The sequence below is a fragment of the Chaetodon auriga genome, chromosome 14 (assembly GCF_051107435.1).
Source record: "Chaetodon auriga isolate fChaAug3 chromosome 14, fChaAug3.hap1, whole genome shotgun sequence".
Classification (NCBI taxonomy): domain Eukaryota; kingdom Metazoa; phylum Chordata; class Actinopteri; order Chaetodontiformes; family Chaetodontidae; genus Chaetodon; species Chaetodon auriga.
This window is the reverse complement of record NC_135087.1, coordinates 11,454,566-11,472,756: the sequence shown is the minus strand read 5'-3', so window position 1 is coordinate 11,472,756 and position 18,191 is coordinate 11,454,566. Positions and strand designations below refer to the sequence as shown.

At 40.9% G+C, this 18,191-nt stretch overlaps 2 protein-coding genes across 6 annotated transcripts; one reads left to right on the top strand and one right to left on the bottom strand.

Moving 5' to 3' along the window:
• Positions 1–310: 310 nt before the first annotated feature.
• On the bottom strand, positions 311–9,050 carry LOC143331987 (heterogeneous nuclear ribonucleoprotein Q). Of its 5 annotated transcripts, XM_076749180.1 has the most exons (12): positions 8,916–9,050; positions 6,953–7,112; positions 5,839–5,957; positions 5,443–5,550; positions 5,038–5,151; positions 4,570–4,746; positions 4,189–4,324; positions 3,453–3,658; positions 3,183–3,332; positions 2,944–3,065; positions 2,511–2,836; positions 311–1,835 (listed from the first exon to the last, which is right to left on the bottom strand). In XM_076749180.1, the coding sequence occupies exons 2-12, from the start codon at positions 7,098–7,100 to the stop codon at positions 1,807–1,809; spliced, it is 1,635 nt and encodes a 544-aa protein (XP_076605295.1). In that variant the 5' UTR covers positions 7,101–7,112; positions 8,916–9,050; the 3' UTR covers positions 311–1,806. The 5 variants fall into 5 exon arrangements, with proteins under 5 accessions (XP_076605295.1, XP_076605297.1, XP_076605296.1 ...); XM_076749182.1 differs by lacking the exon at positions 6,953–7,112 and having other exon boundaries at positions 311–1,832; XM_076749181.1 differs by lacking the exon at positions 6,953–7,112 and having other exon boundaries at positions 8,916–9,046.
• A 4,375-nt stretch (positions 9,051–13,425) lies between these two features.
• cga (glycoprotein hormones, alpha polypeptide) lies at positions 13,426–15,726 on the top strand. The gene is made up of 4 exons (XM_076748679.1): positions 13,426–13,475; positions 13,564–13,675; positions 13,960–14,144; positions 15,423–15,726. The coding sequence occupies exons 1-4, from the start codon at positions 13,449–13,451 to the stop codon at positions 15,495–15,497; spliced, it is 399 nt and encodes a 132-aa protein (XP_076604794.1). The 5' UTR covers positions 13,426–13,448; the 3' UTR covers positions 15,498–15,726.
• Positions 15,727–18,191: the final 2,465 nt, after the last annotated feature.

The following is an 18,191-nucleotide window of genomic DNA, read 5'->3' as shown; positions in this document are numbered from 1 at the left end:
TGATATACATAATGAACTGCATACTGCTGTATGCTACAACCTGATACACTTCATATCATATTCCTTTGTCTAAATTTCTGAGCAACATCCTTTGGTAAGCATTTACCTGTCATTTCTTTCACCTACTTGACAGCTTGTTCCTCAAAGTGCTGAATATTGCAAATTTCTCAACATCAGACAAAGAGAGGTTTTAGGGTGACATCCACAAATACAAAAGTAGTAGTTTCAAGCACAGACCTGTTGCCAAATGGATTCAAACACCAGCCGAGTTGCATCTCATGAAGATTTTATCCAAAGAGTAAGACACAGATAGAAATCAAAAACTTTATTACAAAAATAAGTTACACTCACCTCCATTTTACAGTATAAAACAATTTATTTGCAGGAATGCAAAAAACGTTGTTGGCCACCAACAATAGTTTAAAACTGCTAACATCTTTTTTTCAAAAGGTGGTTGTTATGATTTTATTGAGGGAGTTAACTGTATAGAAAACTGGGATTGAAGAGCAGTTTCCTTTTTGCTAGACCCGGAAATAGAAATCATTCACTGCAGTATCCCTTCTACCACTATGTGACTATGATCCCTCACCAAATCATGGCAGCTAACATTAGGCACACATGCTCACTGGCTGGGCAATATGGCAATTCAGTCATCCATCAAGATTAACTCGAAAGATCTCTTTACATAGTTGCTGTCTGTGGGAGCTGGGAAGGGATCATTCAAGATTAACATGATTTTGTTTGATGCAGGGTTGGATTACGTCGTTTTACATTATTCTGATGTTGTTTGAAAATGTACTGGATCATTATAAAAAAAACAAACCCACTGGAATAATACAGTGGCACAAAAAGGGACACTGCAGGGCTTTATTTATGTTTTTCATTTTTTTTAATCAAAGGCAGTTGGATGCCTGTGATGTTGAAGCCTTTACAAAAGTAACATTTTATCCGAAAAACTATACAACCAGTAACTACATACTCTGAAGAAGCAAGGCGGCTAATTCAGTTCAAAATAGGATAAAAGCAGGGCTTGTTCAGACTCATCATATGAGATTGTTTTGCATGCCCAGTTTGACTGTTTGCAGTGTCAGAGCTGCAGCTGAAATGACTATATTACATTAAGTACATCGTTTTTGTACTGCAGCTCTTGTGCATATTTTGTATGAAAACAAGCCCTGCTTTCATCAATATAGTTTCCCTATTTACAGTACAGGCCGGGTAGTTTAGTCCTCTGTACTGAGGTAGTCAACCAACCCTTTAAAGACAAGTTCTGAAAAGAACCACTTTCCTGGAATGCCTGACTTATCCATGCCAGGTGGGTACACCCTAAAAACCTGCAAATGTTCTCTGTCAAACATCCAGATCAAACGATTAAGATTAACATGGATATTCCGACAATAAAAATTGCGATTAGCACAAAAATATACAATAGCATCAAGCTCCTTTGAGCCACTTCAAACCTAAGAACTTAAAAAGTGCAAATTCTTCAATAATTATTTAAAAAATGGCATGTTCAGGGACAGGGAAGGGGTAGATTGTAAGGGCAATACATAGAGCCCTGCATATCAGGGCTGGGTACAAGGGCTCAGGGCAAAGAGGCTGTGGCGAGTATTCAGAATCCTCCGGTCATCTTTTTAAGGTGGCAGTTTCAGAAAAAAATGAAAATAAAAAATAGGGGGAGGGGAGATGCTTCTTCTGTAAGGCTGGAATATCATTGGACCTTTTTGTCGTGCTCTTTTTTTCTTTAACGTCCATTGCAGCTTACGGTGTAACCCCACACATCAAGTCAGTATCCACTGTGACAGGTCAGGACCGCCCTCGGCCTCGTTTCCCTGCTGGACCAATGAGGAGAGATAAAATTAGTACAAAATTTTGGAGGGAAAAAAACCCAGACCCTGATGCTGCACACATTCCCCATCCATCCGCACAGCGATAGGCTGATTAAACCCCTTTGAAATTTCGATTGAAGACTGTTTTGCCTGTACGGTGGGACTCAGCCGGCCTCCTTAAAAACAGTATGTTGTGACTGACCTTTGTCTGCTGGAAAACAAGCTGGCTGCTCTGAAAGATGACACCTGTCAGCGGTTTGTTATGTCGCCAATAAGCAGGTGCCATTTGATTTTAAAAGTGCAGCCTTATAATTATTCCCAACACCATTTCACGGCAATCACATCCTCAGCTTTCACCACCACTAACTACAGCTGCTTTCATTTGCTTATCTACTGTACCTCTTACATTCAAGTCATTCCTCTGAGCGGTGTGCTTTGATAAGAGTCCACAACATATGCTGAGACCAAGACGGAGCCAAGTAGTCGTTTTTTTTTTCTGATATTCCAGACTTCTAACAAAACTCCCCGCCTTAAAATAAACTGAGCCACATAGAAAGTTCCTTATCACGAGGGAGCATTAATGACGCTGAACATAAAAATCAAGCTTCATTTGTCACCACAGTGTGACTAATTTGATTCTGCCCAATTTAAAACTTGATATCAGACAAAGGTTTAATTTACCTCTGCTTGTTCCAGGGCCTCCTCGTTGGGAGAAGCCCAATCGGCCCCTCGGTGTGACAGCACCGCGGCCCCTGGTCTGACTGGCGCCACCACGGACTCCTCCCCTCCCTCCTCGTCCTCTCCCAGACCCCTGGAAGTCATCGTAGCCAAAGTATGGGTCCTCGTAGCCACCCCGATAGTTGTGGTAGTCATATCCGTAGTAATCATAATAGTCTTCGTAGCCGTAATAGTCAGGAGGGTAAGAATAACCTCCCCGGCCGCCTCGGCCTCTGCCTCTCGTGGGTGGTGGCATGTGGGGAGGCCCGTAATAATAGTATTCATCATACCTGAAAGAGGACACACAAACTCAACATTAACATGGAATCGGGCTTTATATTAAAATAGACATTTGATAACTGCATAGCTAAAAGTTTGAGTTTCATCGTTCTCTTACATTTGTGTTTTAGCGGCTTGTCTCTGGGCTTTGCGCTCTTTCCTCTTCTGGTCAGGGGGCTTGGCGAAGACGATTTCAATGTGCTCTCCCTCTAGGTCTTTCCCATTGAGATCAGCCAAAGCCTGAGAAATTGATCAGGATTGTTAAATTCGGTTTTCACAGCAAGTATGACAAATTTAAATTGAGGTTCATGATAAGTATCTCATCTGTCTGTGCGGTGACATTTTTTTTGTCCGTACCTTCACAGCACCATCTCTTTCCTCGAAGTGGATGAAGGCATAGTCTTTCAGTTTCTTCACCCGCTCCAGCTTGCCAAACTGACTGAAGGCCTTTTCAAGTATCTCCTCTGTGACAGTGCTAGCTAAGTTCCTCACAAACAGCACCTTGACCTGGTTATGGAAACACGAGGTTCAGGGTTTTTGCAGAAAGGAGAACAAATACAACTGCAGGAGAGTGCCACAACGAAAACCTATTTTGGTCACACACACACCTCTGGCCTTGTGCCTTACCTTGGCCATAACCTCGGGGTCTGGGTCCTCGATGGGATCAGCCCACTCCACAGTGACCACATTTCCCCACACCTTCACCTTGCCGCTCATCAGCCGGCGGCGGGCTTGAGCTGCTGTCTTGTGGTCTTCATACTCCAGAAAGCAGAAGCCCCGATTCTTCTTCTTGTCGTCTGGCTGGTGGTACAATATGACATCATTTAGACCCTCTGTAGAGACAGGACACGAAGGAGAGGTGGAGAAAAAACATCAAGTGGTTAACTGGATTTATTCAACAGAGTGACATCAAATCTGTCTTTAGAAACAGCTGCAACCTCAATAAACTAATTAAAAAACTGATTTAAAAACAGAAAAATGACTAAAAAGCTTTCATTTTACTAGCAGCAGCTGTCAAGACAAATTAGGACTTTACATTGACTTTTTTCATGAGACACCTAACCTTTAGTGAAAATATGTCTGATGTCAAAAAAAAAACACTACTTTATTACAATAAGTGTCCAGTCAGATCTTAGCGGTAAACCATCATTGTAACGAGAGTCACTCCAGCATAGTCATGAGGTCATCATTTGGACACAAACAGGAAATGAGTGTCAAAGCTTCACCCACTGATTCTTTCATTACAAATCTTCAAATGCAGAGTAAAATCTAATCCAAGTAATATTAAAATGCAGGAATTAAGCTGTTGAAGAAATATCACACATCATATGGAATGAGACATGAAAGGATGGTGCTGACACACCTGTGACTTTTGCAAATTCTTCAACAATCTGCTCTTTTGTTTTACTCTTGGGGATGGAGCCAACAAACAGTCTATTATTGGCCACAGAGATGCATACACCGATGTGTTTACCCGGTCGAATTTCATTGTTGTTGCACTGCAAAAAAAATGGAGGGTAGTGTAAGTATGAAGAAAAAGACAGCAGAATCAACACAGTGGAGCTTATGGCAGCTTGTTAAGATTACTGTCTCTACAATTAGCAACGTTCAACGTATCCTAAAAGACACTGTATACTACATTAGCTTACTATGTCATCTTACCTAAATCCTACTGTCTACATTTTAACTAAAACTTCCATCGGAGCCTTTCTTTCTGATTATACATGCAGTAAAATAGGCATACCAATTTGACAGCCTGCTGTGCAGCTTCTTTAGTGCAGAAAGTGACAAAGGCATAGCCTCTGTTCAGGCCACTGAGAGGATCCATCATCAGGCGCAAGTCCCAGATGGGGCCAGCTTTCTCAAACAGCGGAACCAGCTCATCCTCAAAAAGGTCTCTGGGAATTTTGCCTACAAATATCTGCCAGGTTGAGAGGAAAGGGAAATATGGTGTGAGAGAGCAACTCTTTCATTTGACATGCAAGATAAAGACAAGGGATTGATGACATTTAGGTAGAAAAGTATCCAGTCAGCTCTTAGCGGTAAACTATCAGTGTAACCATGGTTACTACAGAGAACAGTAAAAGTTTCATCATTTGGACACCATATGAAACCTAGATGCACCAGACTCAAAACTCAGCAGTAGGTAAACTCTGGCACATCATTCTCGCATTAGTGTGCTTAATGAGTGGTACGAATTGAAGTTTTGTACCTCTGTACCGATGGTGGGCTGTGCCCCTGAGTGGGCAGACTCTGGTGGGGGACCTCCATACTTCCTCTGGCCTGTTGTCACATCAAGTGTGTAGCCAGTCCTCTCCAGCAAAGCCTGATTATAACAAAACATGGAAAAGAAATAAGGATACTGTTTAACAGCCATGAATTAAATAAATCAAATTCTTCACAGTAAACTTGTAGAAAAGCACATTAAAAGCATGTAAGAAAAAGGACATTTCTTATTTGCATGTGTCTTCTTGTCAAACAGCATCCTAGATACTGAGATTAACTACATTTTTACACTCAAAGCACTGTGTCAGTGTTCACACATGTTGTTCTCAGCATTAAATCAGACACAACTAATTTTTTTTTTTTTTTTTTTAAACACAAGATTAGTTCTCACTTTGATTTTGGCTTCATCTGGTCCTTTATTGGTGTCTGACACTTTGGTCCCTTGTTTCTCTCTCTGTCTGTACGTCTTCATCACGCCACAAAGAAAGGCACTTTTGTTCTGAAAGAAAAAAAAAATGTAAGTACCATTAAACAATAATTAAAAACACTTCAACATAATTAAGACAACTTCTGATTCCTGGTTCTGCAAAAAAGTTGTTATAGACAGAGTATGTCTTGCAGGTAAGATCAATGATAGCTAAAAGCTATTGTGCCACCACAACCCAAATACATAATGCCATTATACATTACACTGCACAGAGAACAGTCACCCACTTTGTATGAAGGCATCAGAAATCCAAGGTCCATGTTTTATCTAAACAATACAGCAACAGTGCCACATGCATACCTGAACATGTGAGAGGTCACTGTCCTTAAATTGCAAAAGGACTTGCAGAGCACCTTCCTCGTTGAACTCTTTCAGAGCCTCAATTGCTCGATCATCTAAGTCACTGTGTGACACCAAACCTGGGGATGGGAGGGGGGGACAACAGAGAGAGAAATGATGAGCAACTAACAAAAAAGACTGAGAAAGTTTTCCTGACTACCTTGTCATTCAAACACAGAAATTAAAGGTCAACAGAAACAACTTAAGAAAAGCATATACATGCAAGTCATTCTGCATAAACATCTTTTAAATTGTAAAATGGAGAAATTATGATTACTAATTACAATTAGGAGAAAAGGGCGGGAGCAGTCCAATCTAATGGAGCTGTATTCAGTAGTCAGGCTGCACTTTACTCTCCAACCAGCACGTTTTTGCAGAACTAATCACAACAGATGTGACAGTGCAACTCGATATGCCAGTGCCCCTCTATACTGTGGCTGGGAGTTTCTAATGAGCCGGTCTGCATTCTCCTCTATGGAGGGGGCCATCACCTGTCCCAGGCAGCCACACACCAGACAGCTGCTGCCATTGTTTCTTTCTGCCTCGGTCCCATCTGGCTGAAAAAGCCAGACCAGTACTTTTCTAGATCTGACCGACTAAACAAGTCCTAAAATGACCCCCAAACTTTGTCACTGCAGCTCACCGCATACTAACTTGTAAAGATCTGACCAAAGCAACAGACACTTGAGCTGTGGCTGACATCATACTTACACCTATTCATCCCTCCACAATAATTCTATGGGATGCAGAAACTTCATAGAAATGAATGGAGAGACTGGACAGGCTCACCAAGACACTCCCAGGGAGAGGACTATTCATTCGCCCTGACACCAGTGATCATGCAACCATGTTGGGAATGCAAATGCTGCAATCATTTACACATTTTCACACTAGTAATGTGTAATTAAATATTTTGTAGCACTGCAGTACCCATTTTGGTAGGAAACCACAAAAAGTTGCTTCAGGATCCCAATTCCCCCATTCATAAAGGTGATAAAATGACAATACATGCAACAAATTGTTAAACATAGAAAACTGCATATTTGAATATGCAAGTATATTCATTGTGCCTTACCTGCTATGTAAATTTCATCTAGTTTTTCAGCAACTTTCTGTGGTAAACCAGCTTCTAATAAAGTCTGGAAGTGCTCAGAATGGGTAACTGCAGCAGAGGTGTCCATTGGTTCTTCTGGACCATTTCCATTAATATGTTCTGTGGCCATGTCTCCAGAAATCTGTGTAAATGCAATGAGCCAAATTAATCCTGGGTCAAGGGCAAGACTTGGGATGTGTTCAGGAGAGTGCAAAGTCTCAGACTTGTCAAGAAAATCATTAGGAAAAAAAAGAAGACAAAAAAATAGTGAGACCATTTATGATCTTGGAAAAAGTGTGACTTTGAACTTAATCACAAATTATCAATAAACAAGCTATTTGCCATGCTCAAAACAAGTTATAATGGTTATGTGGTCCTTCACAGTCTGGAGACTTTAAACTATCCCGAGTTGACACTTGCAGCTCTCAGCTTGCATGAGGTAGAAGCCCAGAAACCTGTATATAGGCAGTTGACAGATGTTTCAACATTGCGCTGAAGACAGACAATGCACACACCAAATTCCCCACAGAAATCATTTCAATGACATCTTGTTAAAACAGTGAAAACAACAGGGTTTGTGTCCATGTGGCAATATTTTCCATTCTGGTTTGTTCTGGGCTAAGAAGTTTGTGCAAATGGGGCCAAGTTCACTTGCTAACGCCTGTATCACAGCCCTCTTGGTCGCTGCTGGTGCAGAAGCCTGGTCTGCTTTGGTCTCTAAATTACATGTTAGCTTACCTTCTCACTGCTGACTTCAGCACAGGCTAGATAGCTGATACACGTGTTCCATCAGAGAGTGAGCCCTGGTTTCCGGTGGCTGACCCAAGTATGCACCCTTTAGCATTTAGTCTCTTGACACTTTGACAGCATATATTGTGACACTAAAGTAAATACTCTCATTATCACGTTAACTACCAAGCTAACCATTACTTCCCATGCGTTTGTGTCGACACAAACTGAGGCATGAACTTGTGCAAAGCAGCAATCTAACTGCTCTCCCTAAATCCGGCAACGCTGAACTGGGCAAAACGTGGACGGAAATCTTCTGCTTTGGCCTAACGGTAACTTCGCAGTCGTTGCCCTAAATACATCCTGCAACCATTCCCTTGTAGTGTCTGCTAATCGATTTCATATCAGTAAGCACGTGCTTACTCTGTTAAAAACATTTCTGCAACGTTAAAAGTAACTGTAAACCCCTCGTGCACAACAACATTGAATTTCGAATCTGTACGTTAGCATTGACAAATCTTTGGGAATAGATTGTTTTATATCCGAGGTTCACGTTAATGATAACGTTAGAATTAGCGGGGAGGGACAGACTCGCACACGTTGAGGCTAGCTAGCTAGCGGGCTAGTTTGCACAGCTAATGTTAACGTTACAGCAATCGAGCTAACTAGAGACCTTCATCGGGACAATAACATGACGCGCAAGTGTGCAATTTCTACGAATGCATCTGCATTTAATATTTTAGTGGGCATGAAGCATGTCAGTCAGCACAATAATAACACAGGATCGAAAATTCTTGCCAAGATAAGTGGCTTTTGCCAGCTAGCTGCTCTTAGCATACGATGACAATGAGCATGTCAATTCCATGATCTGTCAAAATAGGCTAGCTTAAGCTAGCATGCTAATTCGAACGGAATTTAAGTGAGGCCATTGTTACAACGTCATTTGTCGGTATGGACTTCACCGGTTGCCAAACTATGGCTTCAAAATGTAATTAGATTCAACGAGGCCTTGAAAGCTAGAGGTTTAGCCTGCTAGATGCGTGGTTTGTCAACGTGCCGCCATATAGGAAGAGTCCATTTTCAAAAAGCCGGTCTGGAGAACTCGCTCCCAACCACCACCAGTTTCCACATTGTTTGAAACAGCACCACACGATTCAGACTTTTTAGCAATCAATTAAGCAACAATCACGTGACCAATTAATAGCATTCGCCCTACCTGCCGCTGGATCACCAACGTGTATGGTGTTGATTATTTAGGAAGATAAATGTGATATTTAAAAGACAGAAAAAGTGTAAAACTCCCGGCACTGATCCGGCTTCAGTCATTCACTCTTGATGATGTAAAATGGCTGCCACGTTCACGCCTCGAGTTTTGTCTCGTCGATGGGGTTTCTTGGACAGCCCTGCACGGGCTTGCCTTGTATGCATTTTACAGAAGAGCAGCAGGTCATTCACAGCATCCATCAGAATAACTACGATTTCACGACAACACCACCGTTTATTTCACGGATAAAAGTGCTACTTAACAGAGCAATTAAACGTGTCGTTACAGACACAAAACGTTGAGAATAAAAACCAGATATAATCTTTTATACAAAAGAAAATATTGAAATAAAACAAGCATTTATAACAATGAAATCAAATCGCCTATCATTAATAATTTAGCCTAATACCAATAATAATTATAATAATAAAACATATCTGCAATATGGCCAGTATTAGAAGGCCTATGAAATGCCAGTCACCACATATTTCAATCTAAAACTACATAACTGTAGGTGGGACCTTACCAGTCCAACACTTTTAGTGTGTACTCCCAATACTACAGTATTGAATGAGTGCTTGACTGGAAGCAGTGAGGCAGATCCCACTTTCCGCCACACTGTGTCACTCTCCTCATAGATTTAGCGCTCACCTTCCACATGAACAAAAGAATATGTCAGCGAGTGTGTATGTGCATAGACCACAGTGGGGTTATTTCTTTGATCCAGCAGATACAAGGTGAGGGGCAACAGTTGGTTCTTTAGTTATGGAATTCAAAATTACATAATAATTTTTACTACTGTGTAAAAGTAAAGATCTGCTTCGTTATGATTGGTCAGAAAAGGAGTATTTTGTCTACATGCATGCATTACAAATTGATCAGAATAAAAAGAGTATCGTCAGTGTTGTCAGCTGCAAAATTACAAATAAAAAGTTGGTCAGATCCAACTTGTTGGTATCTTAAGTTATAGTTTTGGACAGTCCAAGGCTAATACGTGAGTTTTCTATCAGTAATTATCACTTGAAAATTACTTTTTGTAATACAAATACTTCGCAGGCACAATACATTGCAAGGTATGAATTTGGGATTTGGATTATCTGCTATCTTCATCACCACCAGGGTGAATTATGGGCTTAATGTTTTGCTCATGGCTGAAATAATAAAACTTTAGCAGGTAACTGACTCCAACAACCCCCACAGGTATGAGGCGTTAACAGCTGGATGATGACCGGCGGAAGATTTGGAGGAATAACTTACACAGCTGTTCAGGAGTAGAGCTACAGAATGATTTCCTGCCACATTTTCTCAATCAGTGATACAGCTTCACGAATAGACAGAAAGGTGTGCTGCAAGTTGTTTCACAAAGAAATGCAACACAAGACAAAAAAGAACGATGGCAACCGTAGATCGTAATGTCTATTTTTAATTTATGGGAGAACAATATGTTTATTTCTCATGCCTCTGAAGACTCCTCCTCACCTTTAGCGTAGCTCAGGCAGATCTTCTTGTACAAAACAATTGGTTTGGTACGTTTTGCATTCAGCTGCAAAACTAATAGGCAGCAGGCGCCAACACTGCAGAAGAAGTCTTCTGTAAGTTTTCAGGTATATTAGCCAAAACTCTGTCCGCAGAGTTTGTGCTAGAACTATAAAAGAACCCTTATTTTGCCATAAAAAGTCAAATGAAGATCCAGTTTCTGAAGGCAGCATTACACGTATAGAGGTACAACTCCTTAGATAGAAATAACAGAAGAAAGGAAATTTATGGTTGGTTTTGATTCTCAAATGAAAATTGAGTATCTAAGATGAATGCGATGACAGCAGCACCGTTCCTTATTCCAAGAGGCCAAAACCTTTTAGTAGATAACGATTATCCAGACTAAATATAATATTCCACGGAGAACATTTAGTGTTCTGTTTTTGTTGATTTTTATGTCATTAACATGGCCATCTTCAATATGCATTATGCTTATGAAAACACGCTTGTCTGTCTCTGACAGCGTCTGCCTTGTTTCCAGTGATAGATCTACAGTATGACACAGTCTGATGGCCAGCAGAGCCTCTACTTTGCAGCTCCACCACAAACTCTTGACTGAGATAAGGGCCATAATTGTTCCTATATTACGGATCTCTCATGCCACCATGTGGAGAGAGTGTCTCTGTGTACTCATCAACCAAAGCAAAATAATCTGGCTCCCAAACATCTTCGGTAAACCTCTTTTCATCACTTTCAGTCCTTTGTAGTCCTTTTTGCTATTCTTGTACTGATGTCTGTGATACAATAGGATGAGAGCGTATGAGATAAGATAATCTTTTTTGGTCCTCCAGAGGGGAACTGTGGGTGTTAAAGCAGCAAAAGGACAGACTAAGTACAGACATACTATTAGAACATTATATAGTATAATTTAGTGCAGTATAGATGATAATGATATATATGAAATGAAATAGTAGATATGTATGTCTGCATGCATTCTGTGAAATTACTTAGATTATATCCCATCAATATGATGCTTTGCTTTTAAGGAAAAACTGAAATATTTTACAATAGAAAGAAGAAATGATGGTTGAATCCTGAACAGGTGAGCTACAGAATTTCTGCACTGCTCTAGAGTGCAACATGTTAAAATTTGCAAAGGGTAAGCATGCATGGCATCATCTGGTTAGTTTATCAGGCCAATTATACTTTAAATATTACCTACATCAGCCTCCTGGGACTCAGGTGTTTAACACTCTTTCATTTAAGGATTATTAGTCAGGCCTCAGTTTTGCTGTCATATTGTCATTAGCTTCATAGCAAAGAAAAGCGCAGATATCAGCTAATTACCTTGTTTGTTGTCTGGTGTCACTGACTTGTTGACACTTGCCTCGATGATGCCATCCAGGGCACCCTGGCTTTTAGCTGTGCAGAGCATGCCTGAGAATAGACATGACCTGCTAACTTTACTACGTCTCCTGTGGTCTCTCCTTAGCAGCAGCAGTCATAGTGTTGATACCTGAGAATATATCTGACTGGGGTTTCATTGAGCATGACCATCGTTTACTCTGGGGATTTCCATACGGCTGTGGTTCTCATCCTCATCCCCGCCAGATCAGTGCCATACAAAGAGAGTGTGAGCATCTTGGTCGTGCTGCAGCACACAAGAAAGGAAGCTTTCAGGTCGATAAGAGAATTCAAGTACAAAGAGGGGGGAGCTGCATGTCTTCAAACTAATCCCTCAGGTGGCTTTGTTTGTCAATGAACAGCTGTGTGGCTTTAAATGCACAACAGTTATCTTAAATATCTCACAATAAAAATACAGAAAAAAATGTTTTGCGTGCTTCATGTCAATAAAATTACATATAGTCAAAACAACAGCATACAATGCAGCAGCCAACTGATGTCAGTCTTATCAGCAGGAATCACAACTTTTACCTTTTATGACAAGATTTACAACATGGCAGTGATACAGTTTTGGGAAGAATGATACAAATGCTGTGACACAAGCCCAAAAACCCGTCTGTGATTTGAACATCTCATTTTCCACACTTTGATTTATGAGTCTAAGGCCAAGGATTTATCACCAGCACAACCAAGGACACAGGACATGAGTCCTTAAGTAAACAGACAGATGAAATAGAAAATAAATTCATATTCATCCTTGACATTTCGGATGTTGGAGGTGGACAGATGGATGCTCCTTAACAACTATCAGGTATCTTTCCATTCGTTCAGAACGCCTTTCATCCATCAATTCCTCCTTTTGGAAGGAACCACAGATGTGTGTGTGTGTAAAAATATATAATAATAGTCCTCAATTCTTTTATTTGATTACTGTATGTCAAGAAGCAGCCACTCAGCGCACTGGAAGGTCAGAACCTTCACGACTGTCTCCAGTGACATTATTTACACACATTTAATCAGATTACACCTTTTTTGTGGGAAAATACATGTCATTGTCTTGGGAAAATGTCTAAAGTCTTTAAATCTAAATATATGCTATTCTTTGGAGGGCTGAAGAGACAAGTGAATGCAGCATTTGTCTCAATAAGCCTGTGACTCCTACAGTGAGGACACTGCTTTAAAAAGTCATATTTCATCACACTCTTCATTATTCAAGAACACATTCAGGCCACTCACAGCCTGCAAAAGGTCTTTCTGCTGTAAACCACAATGCCAAAGAAAAGCCCAATCTATTGACCCTTCCACTGCTTTGACATGACAAAAGATAACAACCCCCAGTTACTAAGTAACAAAAACCCAGGGATTAAATGCATTATCCATAATCAGGACGGAAGGATGATGAATGGATGGATGTTCTTATCATTTTGTGCTTTAAAGGGATTATGAGAAAGGTTGCAAAGAGGCCAGTGAATCAATGAGATCACTGATAAGGTTGGTAGGTTTCACTTAATCCAGGAAATCGTCCCAGACTGAGGGACGCAGGTATAAATTGACCCGGAGAGAAGCTGAATTCCTCAATTCAAACCCATCCTGCACAGAGGTACGATGAAGGGGGGACGTCCTCTTAATATGGTAATGCTCTGTCTCTGTCTTTGACTTACTTGTGCTTTGATTCAGCAGATTTTTGATTGACCGTCTCCATTTGTCTCTGTTTGATCAGGTAACTGCTGCAACCACGATGAGCTCAATGAAATCAGCTGGACTGTCTCTTCTTCTGTTGTCTTTTCTTCTATACGTAGCTGATTCTTACCCCAACATTGACTTATCAAACAGTAAGATTTGTTTATAAAACCAAGTACTACTCCCAAATCTAAGCTCTTACTACAATTTATTAACTGTTTAAATGAATTCATGAAAAGTTAATGTAATGTGAGTACAGAATCCAAGGATTTCCTTCAGTAAATTACCACCATCTGCTTGTGTTTATCTCTGTCCAAAAAGCTTGAACGCTGCTTCTTAAATCTCAGCTTTCAGATGTTACTGGCACTGTATCTCAAGCTGTCCCTGATCAATAGGTTTTGATTCTGGTTGTAAAGGCTGTATCATCTCTCTGCAGTGGGTTGTGAGGAGTGCACGCTGAGAAAGAACAGTGTTTTCTCGAGGGACCGTCCGATTTATCAGTGCATGGGCTGCTGCTTCTCTAGAGCGTACCCAACTCCTCTCAAGGCCATGAAGACGATGACAATCCCAAAGAACATCACCTCAGAGGCAACGTGTTGTGTGGCTAAGCACAGCTACGAGGTACAGGAACACACAAAAGACCTGTCACTTAAATCTAGCCCCTTCTCCCTCACAGTGTGTCCCATCTGTCACTACTACTGCTAACCTTAAAGGATAAAATGGGAAAAAAAGATACTGTCATCCTCAGATGAACAACCTGCTCCTTTGAGCTGAACTGAGGATGGTTCTGCTCACATCATGTAACAAAGTTATCCACTGTACAGTGAAGGTGTTGAAAGCACTGGAGAAGTCAGAAAACTTGACCCTTGCAGTGGGTCTTCATTATGTGGGAGGTTAAAGCTGGTCTGTAGTACCTGGAGCCACTGGGATGCAGTGTCTTTGGCACAGGAATGAGGCACTTCCAAAGCAAGTGACCCTCTCAAATGGTCAGCTGTGAAGCACACTGTAGAGGTTACAGGTGGGGGGTAGAGGGGTGGAGTCATCAGGTCGGAAAGGGGAGTTAATCTGGGAATTTAAGGAGGAGTGAGTAGGACTCTTGCAGGAGGATGGGGGCAGTGGAGTAGGTAGTGGTTGGAGGCAGACAACAGATGAGTCAAGAGGGGGATGAGTAGTAGCCATCATCTCTGATCAGTTGAAGCGCAGATGAAGTTCGTTGCCCTCATGCAAGCTGCCTTCAGATCCTTTGCTGCCGATGGGTCTGAGGCAGTGATGGTCTTCATGCCTCCCTCATGTTGTTCTGCTCTAAGAGCCCTCTTCTTTGCGTTCAAGTATAACACAGTGTGTTTTTGAATAACAATGGACAGTCTTTGCTGGGACAGTGCTGTCCACACAAAGTTGATGTAGTCTGTGATGCACACTGTAAACCCATCACTGTCCTCTCTGTGCAGCACACAGAGCCTCTCACCTGGAAACAGCCAGAGGCACATAGCAGGGGTTGAGCTGCACCAGGTTCTGTCCTACCCAGGGGAGAGGAGGAAAAAAGATCTGCGTGCATCCTTAACGTTAGCATAGAGCAAGTCCAGCACTCCATCTTCTGAACACTCAGCTGATAATACTTCTGTACTTTTACATTATGGTAATGGTACTTTTACTGAAGTGAAGGATCTGATTATTTTTGTTATTTTTACCAATATTTTGTTTGCAGTTTATTTCGGTTTCACTTTTATTGAGGCGCACTGTCAGTTCACCTGGTCGGACACACGCACAATGTACGAAAGGCTGAGTCCTCACTGCAGTGGCCATTCCAGGCTGGGCCCTTTGCTGCATGTCATCCCCTCTCTCTCCCCTGCTTTTCCTTCAGCTGTCCCTATCCAATAAAGGCCTCTGTTTCTCTTGCAGACAGAGGTGGCTGGCATAAAGGTGAGAAACCACACAGACTGCCACTGCAGCACCTGCTATTTTCATAAAATATGATGGATGGGAACCGGAGACCTTTTCTGCACCACTCAGCTTGGCAACGATTAGTTTCTTTTAATATGCATCAGCTCTTCTCTGTTTTAAAATGTATGTTCTGATGTTGCTAGATAATATTTTTGTAGCAATTCAGTCTGTGATGTGTAATGACCTTATATGTTTCCATTTGTAGATGTATATGATTACTTGTAGATTCAAAAGCAATTAAAATGTGCAACCCGACATTGCATTTTTATGAATGTGTCTTACATGGAAATGCATGGGATTGTGGTGTGTGTTGGTGGAGAAATGTTTTAGGTGTGTTGGTAAGTTGTTTAGGATAATATTTAATGCATTCATTAATGTAATGTAAAGAGTAACATAAGTGAAAATTGACTTTTAGGGTGATCATTTAAAAAAAAAAAGATTCTCTTGTCAGAACTGGCAGCCCAAACAAGTCGCTAATAACTGAACTGACATTGAAGCACACATTAGAGAGAAGTCATGAAAGTGCTCAAAAAAGGAAGAATTATGATCATTTTAACCTCGACAACTCTATGATATGTGAGCAAACTCCTTCCGCTCATTAAGATTGTATGATACTGTATGATCAAAAACTTATTGCTTGGTAAATTCTGATGAAATGTCCATTTCTAGTGTGTGTAGACTGTGTCAGTAACATAAGGTAAACCCATCAGTCTGTTACTGAAAATGAAATTAGTCTCTTTTTCATGGTAATATAAAGAAGGCTTAAAGAAGTCAGCATCTACTGTAACACACATACTGCAGTAAGTACAACACAGTAACCAGTGATATTTCATTGTCGCCAATTTTCAGTTTTTTTTGCTCTTTATAATTTACAAATCATGATGTTTAATGTCACTTAGATTAAGGTGCTCAGCACGGGCGTTATGCAGAAAGAAAGAAAGAAAAACTTTGGGGGCATTATTTTAAAACTTTACCGAATCAGTTTTTGCACCTCAGTAATCTCTCACTTCACATTTGGGTAAATACTGTATATGTATGTAGAGATTTTCGTGTCAATTATTTGTGTTGTTGTAGTTATCGAAAATTGCACTTTTTCACTCACTACACTAAATTCCACAGTGCTGCCTCTTTCCCTGAAAAAGAGCTGAATCCCACCTGCTTTACCCAAAGATTTTAAGGGAGATAAAAGACCCAACAAAGATATCCACAATGCCAATTAATTCAGAGAGCACAGACAATAAAACCATAGAGGAAAGAAACTTGCCATCTTGGTAATCGCTGTAATTTCAAACACAGTGTACAGGAAGCAGCATGAGTACAGATGAGACTGTGCTGACGTCGCATAACAGTGTCTGCTCAGTTGTTATTATTATTTATTATGTTGTTGTCGTTGTTGTTATGAAAATCAGCGTTATGTCATTCACTTATCTTTACCAGCTCTCCTTTACCAATATTAAATAGGATGCTACAACGACTTACTTCGCTTGGTTTATAACTAATTGTGCAACTACTGGATTTAATTTTCACCCATTTGAAAAAAGGATTGATGTTCTACAAACCATTTCAGCAACATGCTGTTAAGTTGTAGTTGTAGACCATCCACCCCATCTTGAATGTGCATGGCGCCTGTGATGCTAAATTTCATCCTGCCTTTTAGGGTCAGCTGATTAATCAGCTGTCTCCACCCTGTTAGTGAATATCTACCCTGCTGAAGTGTCATTGACCAAGTCACACTGAATCAGCGATGCTGCTGGAGCTGACCTTGGTGTGCACTCTGATCACTGTGGAGAAACAAGAAAGACAAGTGTGTTGTGACAAATCGTTCATCCTGCTCCTTGGCTTGGGACTCGACAAAGTCAAACCAATTGTCTACTTAGACATCATCCACATAAAATGTCTGGAAGACTTTCTTTGAATTTCTTCGGCTCTGTGGTTTTAGACTTGCAGCACTGTCTGTAACGGTTTAGTTTTTCGCAATTACGGTATTATTGTCTGAAGGTTGGACACTTCACCATTTAGCTGCATGACATTTATTGCACTTTGTGATGGTCTCAGAGAATGATCGGGGTTTTGATTGGTGCTTTTTGCTTGAAATTGGCCTTATTGCATCAACACTGGGGACTTGTGTGGCTAGCGTCTTGCTAATGGCGTTTGTCATTTGGATACTTTAACAGATTGAAATGTCTTTGGCAACCATAAACTCAAGATCTCTCAACAGATTTTGGTAAAGAGTCACTGGTAATGACACACACAACCTGGTCACACATAAGCTCGTCATTCAAATCTGGCAACTTTCAGCTTTGCTCATCACTTATGAATGACTCGATACTCTCATCTTGTTTCTGATTCCTGAATGAAACTCGTCTTTTCATTGTTCTGTTGCTTTGGGGACTAAAGCTTTCACTAAACCAAACAGTCCAGACTGGGATGACGTTTCCTTACTCTTCCTCTGACTGGCTAATCCTGCTATTCTTACCCTAACCGTAACCAATCGTCACTCCTCATGCCTAAACCTAACCAAGTAAGGTATCACCCCAGAATGCATCTGAGCACACTAAGTGTTCCCCTTCTTCCTCTTCCGTTTGGCACCTGAATCTGTGTAATGATGTTGGAAAATTGACAAAGTCAATGCCTAATGCCAAAGACAATGCCTGAGGAGTGGGGAAGAAGTGCTACTGATATTCAGGAACGAGGGTGATGTGCAGAGCTGCAGTAACTACAGAGGTA